The sequence below is a fragment of the Asterias rubens genome, chromosome 5, assembly GCF_902459465.1.
Source record: "Asterias rubens chromosome 5, eAstRub1.3, whole genome shotgun sequence".
Taxonomy (NCBI): domain Eukaryota; kingdom Metazoa; phylum Echinodermata; class Asteroidea; order Forcipulatida; family Asteriidae; genus Asterias; species Asterias rubens.
The window spans coordinates 22299141-22312296 of NC_047066.1; the positions used below are offsets into that span (position 1 = coordinate 22299141).

The window sequence follows — 13156 nt, forward strand, 5'->3', positions numbered from 1 at the left end:
GATTTAAAATAAAAATAGAAGTTAATTTTCTAATGATGGTAATGGTATTGTACAAACACATATTTTGGGTTGTTTGGTTTCTAAGTATTGTTTCTAAATCGCATCATTTATAAAAATGTTCAAGAAGTTTGAAATCCTATCCACAAAAAAAAGTCTGCATTTTTACATGTAGTACTTTCTACAAATTTAGTCTCATTTATATTATATCAAGTATGCAGAATGATTTAAGTTTGCACTAACTGTTGGAGATGTATCATGCTCCATGAACTCATAGGGGTCCACTGGTTCAGGAGATGCTGCCCTCGGTGGTGGCTTATAGTCCAGCTGATCCACAGAGAAGTTGCCCGTAAGTAGATCATGGTTGCTCAATGCTGGTCTCTCAGGCTTCAGCTTCTTCATAGGTTGGGAGAAGATCCTGAAAAGGTTTCGGGCAAAAAGGGGAATAAATGACAATCTCTTCTAGTCTCCTTCATTGAAAAGAAGTGCAATAGAAAGGGGTGTAGGCTGGCCTTGAACTAAGGGGCACGTCACAATACTGTAAATCTAGCTTTAAGTATAACCACCACATTCATATGCAAGAAAAGGGTTTTTGAATCAAAACAAACCCTTGCTAGACAAAAAGATTGTGAAGTATCATTGAAGGAAAATTGCTACATTATTGGTCTATTTCACACCATTTAAATTACTGTACTGTAACGACTTCTATCGTTTGAATCGTTTCAAAACAGAAAACTCTCATCATTAATTGTGTTCAAGAACCACAATTAGATTGCTTTCTCCAGAAGACGATCAGAGCATACTAGAGTTGAACCAACCGTTCTTTTCAGAACCACCCCAACTCAATAAAAGATTATCATTACATCGTGTTCCGCAAACCCTACTATATCGTATGTCCACCATGCAAAGTTTCAATTCTACTTAAGAATGGTGTAGTTAAGACTCACTCTTCATTATTGTCCATGTCATAGAGAGTTTCCAATCCGATACCATCAGTATCATCCAATTCATAACACTGTGCTGGTAGGAGTGGTCTCTTATAATCAAAGTGGGCATCTCTTGGAAGTTTGAAGCACTGCCATAATGGATCCTCCTCAGATTCCTCTTTAGCATCAGCTAAATGATGAGCATCAATCATGCCTTTCTGTATAGCATCCACAATGTGCATACCCATCATGGGCAGCATCCCTACACCCTCCGGATGATCCGGGTTAGGGGGGATTGTGTCCGTCCGTGAGAAGACAGCCGGTGCGTTGGTGGCCGTTGGCGTACCCGAATCACTCCCGCTTCGGGCGGGTGGGTACGGGCTTAACGCGGGCATAGTTCTCTCATTAGCGTTCGTTGCACTCGCCGGTGGAGGGATAAGCGGCGAGGGTGCAACGGAGGGAGGCGATTCCGTCAGTACGGAATCATTCGGGCCGACAGGACGAAACGCCGGGCTTGGCTGGGTGAATTTGCCTGTGTTGAGTTTACTGTCCTGCTGCGGTTGCTGTTGTGCAGCAGTGGCGGGTAAGTTTGATGCAGCACTCTGGAGTGAAAGTCTCTGATTAACAGCTTCTTGCTCCAGGGCTAGAAGGTCTTCGCTTATCATTGTACGATGGTGGAACGGCGTGACAGGGCGCTGGGTCCGCTGTTGACGCTCCTGCTTAGAGTCTGACTTGGAGTGCTTGCTGCTAATATGGCCTGATTGATGAGACTTGCTGAAAGGTAAACCTCCTTTTTGCTTTAGGGCTTTTTGCCTGCAATCAAACAAAATATTTTAAATAATAACAACAATTTGAAACTATATGAAAATATTATTTTGTTATCCACTCTGAAATGTTAAAATTTATGCATCATGAGCTTCCTTATTAATCCAAACCACAATACACTTTTAAAACCTTGATGAAGTTTGATTATATACTAATAATAATAAAGACTTTTAATGCGTATATATCCACCCTGCTGGGTGTTCAAGGAGCAGTAAAACCAAATACAAACGAAGAAAACAGACATAACTAAATTAGTCCTACAAAACCTGTTTTGAGAGGAGATTTAAATTTTGTGCTTCAAAGACAAGATCTTAGATTAAGTGGTAATGAAAATAATAAAACTAAACAACATTAATGACGTATACAACATCCCTTTCTGTCAACAAGCTGACAACTTAGAGAATGTACAAACATTCTCCCTTATCTCTGAATCAGGCAAGGTAACGACTTCCTGTTGGGTCACACGTAACTAAGAAATTAGCCGAGGTCAACAAAAGTTTACACAGGAAACCTTCATAATAAAAAACTTCCCCATTCTATCACACATTCATTGATTCACACTACCGTCCCCTGCAGTCAAGCCTTGCTCCCATTCTCAAAGTACTAGAACATGGTAATACAGTGGCTTAATTTTCACTATCTTCTATCACTCTTGGCTTTTACCTTCTTACCCTGAAAAAGATAAGGGACCCATTTGTTTTCCAAAACTCCACCCCTCCCTCTTCCCGACACCACCATTCTATCAGGCCCCTTTCTATTTTTAAATCTTAAAAACATCCTGTTAAACAGAGTGGTCTCAAAATATCAATTTGGAATGTATGAAGGAGTTCAATGGGAAGTTCAAGCAATAAGAAACTTCCACCGATGTGAAACACACCCATAGCTAGCCTTTTCAAATCACACTTAATTCCAGCTGGAAAATTCAAATGTTCATACTTATGTGGATCTCCTTTAAAAGTTTCATGCACCTCATGAATATACATTGCTTTCAGTTCAATAGAGAAAACATGCCTTTAAAAAAATGCAACTGATGTAAGTTGCACAATGAAAAATGAAATACGCCAATGTATTATGCACACATAACTAAACAGTGACACAGTCTGATGATGTCACCTCTAACTGATGAAACACTGATGCAATATTTGGGGATAAAGAACATTAATTGTGGTTTTAACCCTTACACCAATGTGTGTAATAGCACTGTATACTCAGTATATTCCCGAATTCTGTGGAAAAAAAACACAGGCAACTGTGCAGTACCCGCTGCTAAAATTATAGGATTCAAACCGCCTCTAGCTAGTGTACCTGTAAATCTCGGTGGACTAGTTGGTAAGACATTGCTGTAGAATCCCACCTGAGTAATATGACTGTGATTTTTATGGAAAGAACTGAGTATACAGTGCTTAACACACATCTGTGTAACAGTAATTATTAAAACAATACTGATGAGATACGTAGTTAACTATGTCTTATGAATATTCATTTCTCACCTTGAGCAACCACAGTTGGATCTTGAGCAAGGGTCGTTGAACTCCCATGTGACCATAGTATTGGTGGCGGTACTCCTTGTCTCTGTTGTGGTTCCGTCCTCATTGGGCATGACAGCTGGCTCAACGGGTTGAGGAGTGCTACTTCAAAGATGGGAGTAAGATGGAGGAATAGTGAGTATGGTAGCCAAATTCAAGTTAAGAAATCTAGATATTCTTAGACTGTGTAGTCTTCAGCAGGGGATAAGTTACAAAGCATCTTCTACTTTCAAATGTTATTTTCAACTGGTAAATTGTTTAAAGACAGACAATGAAAATGATTACTTTTTTTTTTAAGGAAGAGCCAATCTTTCATTACTGAATGTTATCATGTCATGTGCTAAACACACAATGGGAAAATTGATATACATGTTTTGGGGTCAATATTATTTAGCAGGTCTTGTTCACATTAGTCATGGCTTTACATTGTGTGTTTCTTTTTTGTGATGACATGGTAGCTATGTAGGTTTAAAATAAAAATGCCACAACATTTCAGTTTTCTTTCCACCTGTATTTAATTGTCATTTATTCCAGATCAATGAAAGCTACTCAGCATCCAACTATGCTAGGCAAAGTTAGAACTGCTCAGCAGGATCTGGTTGCCAGTATGTATTATGAAGGACATCATGAAGATGACCTGCGGTTATTCCAATGCTCTTCAGAAGCTACTTACACAATTGCTGGGTTATCAGCAGCCACTGTCAATTCCCTCCACATTCTACCAGCGACACGTCCAGCCAATGCTGGTGATGTCATCTCGGACTCTAGGGAACACATGGACGGGTCAGGGGTGCTTGGATACATCCCTGATGATACCATGGTGATCTTAGCTTCGCCCGGAATGGGCTGGTCGGGCGGGGAAGTGGGCGGAGTCAATGAGATTGACGACATGGCTGTATGTGAAAAGACAGATTTAGTGATTCATTCTCAGTTGATAGATGTGCACTACAGTAGCAACAATTTACAATGAATAGTTAAAACACACACTCTTTATATTTTGCGGACATGTTGATTGTTTTTCCTTTCGCTTATCAGGGGTGTGAGTGGAACATTAAAAAAAGAGAAGAGCAAATTTAATTTCTACCCTTCATAAATGGTTCGATCCACAATGGTTTGCATGGCTTCGTGATTTGAGGGAATGTTTGTTTTTGAATGGGCAAGGGCATCAAGGCCTTTTCTCCTCGATAAAAAGGGCACCCTTAATAAGTGGAAACAGTCAATTTCTACTGGGCTCCACAGAGCATTTCAAGGGCACCAAGGCAATGACCAGGGGGCGTGGAGGCAGTCGCCTTCACTGCCTCTGTTAAGAATCAGGCCTGTGTATCAGATTCACTAATTTCCTTTAAATCACATACTTCACTCCCAAAATTATTATTGCATACAAATGATACACTGGTTCCAGCTTCTCCCATTATCACAAATTACATTATTTAGCTGTGACAATCGTGTAACTTGTGAGGTTTATAATTTTCTCAACACTTCCTTGTGTGTTTCTGACTAATCTAACTAATAAATTTATCATAATTTTGATCACATGATTCTTACTTATAATCTCACTCAGTAGGGGAAATACTAGAACTGTTTTTAATGTATGCAAATAACCTGAGTTATATTGGGCGGTTCGCTGATTATCCCCTTGTCAGGGAATCTGACAAGCGTGAGTAAATTGCATGACATGGGGGGAACGATGAAGCACTCCAAATGAAGCAGTCATGTTATCAGTCGGTGTCTTCGTGGATTCACTCATCCGATCTTAACAACAGTAATTTATTGATTTACTTCACGAGCCTTGATGCTGATTTACATCACTCCCACTATGCCAGCTTTATCATTTCCATTTCTGACCAAACTGACAAAACATATTCATGTCTATCAGGGAAATCAAATGGAAATAAAAAACCTCCTGCAAGGCTCAGAGGAAGTAAGAATAGGTCAATTTTGAGGTTTGTTAAATTTACATATTCTCCTGGCAATCTGCTTTGAGATTATTCCAGACTTTATTTTAAAGAATTATAAGGTCATACCTTGTCATGTTTTGTTTCTCACATGTCAGCCATTTTCTACTTGTGAGCCCAAAATTTGTGACAGTAGGTTGATTTCCAACCTCATATCTGATAATAGTATTAACCTCTCAAAGGAATCAAGACATAAATCACTGGACACATTTGGTAATTAATTACTCAAAATATTTGTAAGCAAAAAAAATACCTGGTAACGACCAATGGAGAGCTGTTGAAACATTGTGAGAAACGACTCCCCCTGAAGTAACGTATTTTTTGAGAAAGAGGTAAATTCTCACTCAAACGAATCTGAGAAAGACCAGGCTTGAAGCCTTTCTCAGGCATCTGGAAGCACACACCCTTGTGCAACAAGGGCGTTTTTTTCTTACATTATTTTCTTGCGACTTCGATGATCAATTGAGCCCAAATTTTCAGATTTGTTATTAATGTTGGGAGACACCAAATGAGAAGACTGGTCTGTGAATTACCAAACGCGTCCAGTGCCTTTAAAGCTTTTTACATACTACTTATTGGACATAATATGAGAGTGATTGTCACCCACCTGCAGCTGTGATGCCATGTATTCTTGCCCCAGCATTCTGAACTGGGGGAGGGGGAAGGTATGTCATGCCAGACAGTGGTGCCATGGGGACATGGGCAAGCTCCTCACTCTGGGGTACCAGCACATAGGCAGTCGGATACAACATCCGTACTCCACCTACGGATAAAATGGACAAGAAAAAATTAATATTATTCAAGGATGTACGAGGAGAAACTTGGTACCTTGAAAACAAGACAACAAATAACACTCTTGAACCAAAACTTTTGGTAAAACATTTGTGGAATTATTAGTAAGAACAATCCTCCCTCTATTTAAAGTTCACCAGCCTACATAGTCTCACACTCTAACAATATGCGACGCCAATTAACGTCAGTAGCTTAAAGATGCATCTCAATGCTCTTTCCTTCTTAGTGAATCACATCACACTTGACTGATCTACTTGTGGGTAAACATACTGATGGCAAAGCTAGCTTAATCAACTAGTGAGCTTTGCAAATAGTCAAGTAAGCCCCCAGAAGTGCTCTCAAACCAACTGCCAACTTTGGTTTAAATACTTTGAAATCAAATGTTCTAAGGAAAAGGGTGAAAAGAGTACATTAGGGGTCACCCCCCCCCCCCACACCCCCGACATAAAAAGGGGTGCTTTAAACGGAATCTCGATTCCTCCTTTTTTTAATGTGTGGTTATTTTGCATGAAGCCATTTTAATCTGGATTCTTGACAATTATTATTCAAAAACAACCAAACATCAGAACAGTCACTGTGAGCCTCATTCTGACTGCCATTGACTTGTACATGACAAGAACCAAGATGTCCACCCATCCCAAGATATGAAGATTAATAGCACTCCCTAAAGTGGCTAGCTTTCCCTCAAGGGAGGAACTCAGTCACCAGATTCCCATCCGCTAATTTCCTGTTCCCCAGTCCTAGCAACGTATAGAACGCTATCCTACATTACACAACCATGCTAGCTCTGTGAGTTAATAACGTCTTGTAGGTTTCTTACGTCTTGTAAATGATGGATCAAGTTTAGGGTCAGAGGGGAGTGTAACCTTCACGCTGAATTTAGAGTTACACGCAGCATGAGCCAAGAAATTGTGAAACTTTGAAGCGACTATTTTTAGTGATCCTTTTCTGGCATCACTGACTCTTTTTACTCCAGTGGTTTCCCCTCAGGGAGCCAAGTACATGTAAAAGTTGTTGAATGCTGTCTCAACAGGATTGCAAACATGCAGCATACAATCCTGCTTTTGCATTGTTGGATAAGACACTAGAAGTGAATTATTTTTGGAAGCATCATCGTATTGAAACGTTGTCACACATACGTACACTACGTACGTGTATGGGTCTCTAAGGAAAACAAGTCTTAATCTATTTTGAAGCTGCTGCATTATCTCGACTGATGTATGTCCCCCAGACTGAATAATGAGAAGTCATTAAGTCTTTTGTTTAATATTTAAACTGAGCATGGCACTGTTATCAGTTTATTTAGTGAGTGGCTAATTAGTTTTGGAATGGCACACATCTAGCGCCACATCCTCTTACTACAGACCTCCATAGACCCCAGTCCCATCCTGCCCCCCTGGAACTCAACGTGTAGATAAGGTTTCCAGCTCCAACCCTACATGTAGCAACAGTGTTTCCAACATTTGGTGTTTCAATCTCACATCAAAAACTGGATATTATTCATGTTACATTTGTCTGGCCTCTGGCTGTGTTAAAAGCACTTGAGGTTTTCTGCAAGTTTAAAATATGACCTCATTTATTGGAGGTTTCGCTTGGAATAGGATTGAATTTCGGACCAGCAATACATGTATACATACTGTTGACCTCAATGTACTAAAAAATGCTCGTTTATAGTGTGTTTGTACAGTAAATCTTTTGTATACAAATAATGAACTACTAGGATATGGTGCGTTATTGAAAATATATTTATAATTGGACAAGTAAACTCTCCAATTTTTTTTATTTGTAAGCACATAACATGAGAAAATGTTCTACAATCGATTTCTTCCATTTTATTGAAACACCATATGAACTCATTATTTATTTATTTATTTATTGTTTTTTGTTTTTTTTGGGGGGGGATTTTGTGCATGTTTTTTCTTAGGGCACTATTTGCTTACATGTACAAGTGGCAATTGAAACAAGAAATAGCGATAATTCATTTATATATTATCCATTAATTAATTAATTTATTAAATCTAATTTTGTTGAACAAATTGGTACATGTATAGGTGTGACCTTTAAAATAAGTGGACTTTCAGATTGAAGCTTATTATTTATTAATTTTTATTTACTTGATTACCAATGGATGATTTCCAGCATAAAATGACATATTATCATTATAATGTAGCATGCCTAATGCCCCTATACATACATACATGTACGACATCTGTTTGGCTTCGCAATTAATTACACTGAACACAAAATGTCAGTGAAATGTTTTCATAATGTGTCTGATACTCATGTCTGGATTCCATGTCTTCAAGTTTGAGAGAAGACGCTTTTGTCTACTGTCATCCAAATAAGTAGGTAATTAATTCCTTCCTATTTTTAGAACTTATTTGCAAAGGGTGTGCATGATATTTTCATGACATTCCATGAACTAATACATGATCGATTTTTCCCAACAAAAAACTTCACTTTGATAATCTTTCCAAGCATCGATTTTCCCTCAACCTACATTAATTTTGATTTTAAACATAAAAAATGTCATGAGTTTGATCTACAGTTTGATTGAATGACACGTTGTGATTTTCTCCATTTCATCACCACGAGTGACCTTTAGGGCCCTGTGACATTTTCATTTAAGACAAGCCAAGACTAAATAAAGGGCACAAAAATCACATAAATTGTCATTATAAACCACAGAGGATTAGGTGAGATGATGATTGGAAAAAACAGCGTCAGTGAGTCTGGACTATGCTTGCCGTGGACGAGGATTAGGGTCAAATCTTGGACGGGATATATCGTGTAGATTACTGAGATAGGACTTAGCCCCAAAGCCTACAATAGTTGACTTTACAGTTTACGTACTCTCCCGACACGATCTACGCATCTCATGGAGTTCACAGCTTTCATAAACACATTTGTTTAAGGGAATGAAGCTATTTATCATTCTAATTACTAATGCTTTAATTTTGAGTATAAACTGCGACAGTCTCAATTTGTGTTTAAACCCTGTTCCAGGTACGCGCAAGACTTCCACACAAAACTGCGCTGTTGGCAACTTGTACGTAATACATTGGTGATAAGCCTTTTCACAAGAGCAGTGACAGTAGGTGTGTTATGCAAAGTAATTTTGTTCTAGTAGAGTACTCGGAATGGCATGTGCATTATTATTGGTTTGGACAGACTTGAGGGGACAGTTTGTTGCCATGGTTACCCTAGATAATGAAGACATGCCTTCAGGTTTGTCTTTGCAGGTAGGTCTTTGGGTAGGTAATAAAATTGTACTCAAAGGGTTGAGCAAGGCTGTTTGATTAAAGTAACCCATTCTCTCTGGTATTAACAAACATTGCAAATAATGGGTTTTGCAACTGTGCTAGTGAAGTTCCTTAATTATAATTTTTTTCAAATTTCTTTTCCTTTCGTTCTTCTTACATTGCCAACCAGTATGGCGGTTTCAAGATTATTCTGATGATGACGTCAGGTGAATTGGGTCAATAGCATAACTATTGAGTCCCAAACACAACCCCTTTGAGAATAAAAACGAAGACTGCAAGACATTCCTGGGGTTATTGAACCCTGACCTTTGGCAACAAGCCAATCATAACTGACCACTACCTACCTTTGAACGTCACTGCATAGCATGGGACTCTGTAACTGCCGGGGTCCATAGGGACCTTCAACCAGATCCAATGAGTCAAGGAGATAACCAACGGACTCTGGTACTGGCTGTGAGGACACAGAGTCTGATTGTCATGATTGTGAGTCAGCTGGCTTAGCCAAAAGGGTGAGACTTGCGCCAGTTCAGTGGACAATCAAAATGGACTCGCATAAAACTTGTAACAACTACAAACATACCCCTAATATGCAACAACTGTCATTCAGGGTTGATTGTTTATCCTTGTTCGTCACAGCTACATAGCTATGTTGTGACAGTATTGTATGTTTCTCTAACGCCCCCAAAATAAGGATAAAGCTCAATGTCCTGCAATAATTCATCTTTATCTTTGATAGGTTACCAAAAGAAGAGATGAAACTGCAGCTTAATCTTATCCTTGATGTATTGTGTTTACTATTGGTATGTAGGGAACCCATAGGTATGAATGCAGCATTACAATGAGACACCTACAGGTATCATCTATAGCGCTATTCACATGGCAGTAATTTAACTGGGGTCCCTTGCTTAATTTTAGCATGGTTGTAAAATGTAGCAATGTTTGACAAGATTTTGCAAGAGAACCTGAACAGAAAGTACAACTGCTGTCCTTTCACATGTGGTACATTTTGTAAAATTTTACAACCATGCTACAATTTAGCAAGGGACCCCTGCTAAATTGCTCTCGTGTGAAAGGGGCTTTTGTGAATAACTTACCCACAAGGACATCAACAACAGCAGGAAGGCCATCCTCCAGGCCGTCTTCATCTTGGGGTACGTCTCTACCCCCATCCTCCTCCCCTTGGAACTTGATAGGGTAGAAGTGGCACCACTCATTTAGGATCCTACGACTAACCGAATGGCTAGCTTTGTAGGAATGACCAGTCAGTACTCCACTCAGTCCGTACGGTGTCAGGATAACTGGACGCAAAATAACAAACCAATCATCAAAACATTTCATATATTTTTGTAGTCTTGTATAATCAAACAGTGCAATCTCCTTAAAATATGCGATTACACGTTTTCTTTCATTGTGCTGTGTACAAATCGTGCCTGCAGGAAGTCCACGCTCTTTAGCTCATTTGTTAATCACAGGACACATGGTCTTTACTGATAAAACTTTCTAAGCAGTGAGCTTTCAATTTGCCCCCAGAAAGATCCAGAGAAATGAATCCAATTTGTGTTCATCAATTTCAGAAACATTTGTGTAGCCTCTTTTTGGTTTCAAGACACTCACGACAATAAGAAAAAAATCGTCTGCTGAAGTTAATATCTCTCTTGAGTTGATCAATGTTAAATAGTAATACGTGTGTAAAACATGAAATCACGGCTCCCAATCTGTGAAAAGCCATTTGGTGATTGATTAAGTTATTAAAGATGCCTGCTATAAAAAAAAACATAATGTATCCGGGTTTGATTCCAACCATTTCTTCTGTGAATGTTTTCCAGCAGAATAGAAGAAGCAGAGTAAAGACTTTACAAAAAGATCGGAAGTCATATCTCAAGTCACAGCCAGTCAAAGTACAGCCTGGTTCAGTTGAAAGAAAATCATTGCATCAAAAGAGATTTACAACCACACACTGTTGAGTGGAGATTACTTCAAGCCAATCATCACATTTACATCCCATTCACCTACATATCTTAACTAGTCTTATTTAGTCTTAACTACCTTGGAAACCGGTCGCAGATCCCTGCGCAAGGGCAAGATGGTCCATTGACAGCCGGCACACCGGTTGATGGAGGGAGACCTCAATGTTAGCACATACTGTACTCTCTCCATGTAGGAAGAAACTAAAGGCGAATGACAGGTGATCACTGCAAGAGGAAAACAAGAGATTGTGAACATCAATTATCAGTTACTCATTTCACAGTATGGTGTTAGGGAGGTGCTGGAAATAGAGTGTGAAATCCTGAATGTCCAATTGCTGACTTACATTATGTACAACACATCTGCATTTGAATGATAGTCGTCTACAAGCCCACAGGCAATCATCTAGTCTTGGTTCAAGACTCTCCTGGATTTGTCACAACAGGGCGCGCTATCACCCCCAACGCGCTATCAACCACGAACCGCTATCACCTGAGAACCGCTATCACAGGAGAGTCTTGGCACATTCGTTAAATCTCCCCCCAAAAAAGGGGCGGGCTCTGCGGGAAACCTACGCACGCGCATTATGTTTCCCCCCGATTTTGGGGGGAGATTTAACGAATGTTCCAAGACTCTCCTGTGATAGCGGTTCGTGGTTGATAGCGCGTTGGGGGTGATAGCGCGCTTTCTTGTTACAAATCCAGGAGAGTCCTGAACCAAGACTAGCAATCATCTGGCTAACACTATTTGAAGACAATATTTGGCATTACTACGAAATTGTCAAACATCATTGTCTTCACGCTGCTAGCTAGCAAAGCAGTTGACGTTTTGAAAAGTGCATGGGTATGAACAAAACTCTCTGGGCACACTGGCACACTAAGGAATGGAAGGTGTTGATTCATAGAGCGCTGCAAGTAATAGATCTGACTTATCAATTCCTGATTGACAAAGTACCTTGAAGGATGTGGTTTTCTTAATAATCATGCTGTCTGTCTGATGGCAATGATAACATGGCCTAGGGTAGTTGTCTGTCTAGGATCCTTAGCAAAGGTTATTTCCATTCTACAGATGACATTTATGTTTTGTGGTTTTCAATGCTATGCATGAAATAAAATGCTTTGGTTACCCTATCAGATATAATGTTAATATGGATTTAGATCTGTAGCACTTTTAACTTGAAGTGAAATTTTAAAAACATATCAACACTTTTTGGTTGTGTCGCTTTTTGTAATGTCAGTCACGGCAGTTAACGACCCCCCTAGTCGGAAAAGCTGAACATGAAATTTAAAAGTTTCAATGCTGCATTGTGTATTCAGGTCCTAGTATCCCCCATGCCAAACATGGTTAAGATGGCTGTCATTGTTTAGACATGAGAGCTGATTAGATATTCAAAATTAGTAAAAAAAATGTAATATCAGTCACGCTGGAATTGCCCAGGTAGCATTTGTTTGTTTAGATGATATTCCCAAAAGAACTCGGCAAAGCTCCCAGATGACTGACAATTGCTGGAATTGCTTGGCGAAAAAAACCCAGCACAAAATCAATTTTAAGGTAATTTAATGTGTGTTTATCTTTGGTAAGCAACTGCACGTCTCCTCAACAGATATTAGCGACAGAAATAATTTTCAGTCATGTAGAGGTAGTAAATCATTGTGAATATTCATTCATGCAACACATAATTGCTGTCTTGACATACAGACAAACCTTCTATCAACGCAAATACTGGCAAGTTGCCAAAAAATCCATTATATAAAATGTCAACCTCTTGCTTTGTTTGCACTATATGCCAGCCACATAGCAATTCTTTAGCAATTGTACATCTAAATAGCTGAAAAGGGTTCAAATTTACACTTAAAAATATTACCCAACTATTGTGTAGTTTCAAATGAACTGTGCATCACCAGCAG

The 13156-nt window shown here is 39.2% G+C and overlaps 1 protein-coding gene across 3 annotated transcripts in view; it reads right to left on the reverse strand.

The window, feature by feature from the left end:
• Positions 1-13156, reverse strand: part of LOC117290832 (mediator of RNA polymerase II transcription subunit 13-like) — a 64726-nt gene that overhangs the window by 23308 nt on the left and 28262 nt on the right. For 2 of the 3 annotated variants that reach the window (XM_033772391.1, XM_033772390.1), the window contains exons 5-11: positions 11331-11476; positions 10379-10582; positions 5837-5992; positions 3948-4167; positions 3239-3379; positions 945-1736; positions 241-415 (exon numbers count right to left, since the gene is read on the reverse strand). In XM_033772391.1, the coding sequence (XP_033628282.1) occupies positions 241-415; positions 945-1736; positions 3239-3379; positions 3948-4167; positions 5837-5992; positions 10379-10582; positions 11331-11476 (1834 nt within the window). The remainder of the gene's footprint in view (positions 1-240; positions 416-944; positions 1737-3238; positions 3380-3947; positions 4168-5836; positions 5993-10378; positions 10583-11330; positions 11477-13156) is intronic. The other variant, XM_033772392.1, reaches the window with a different exon arrangement.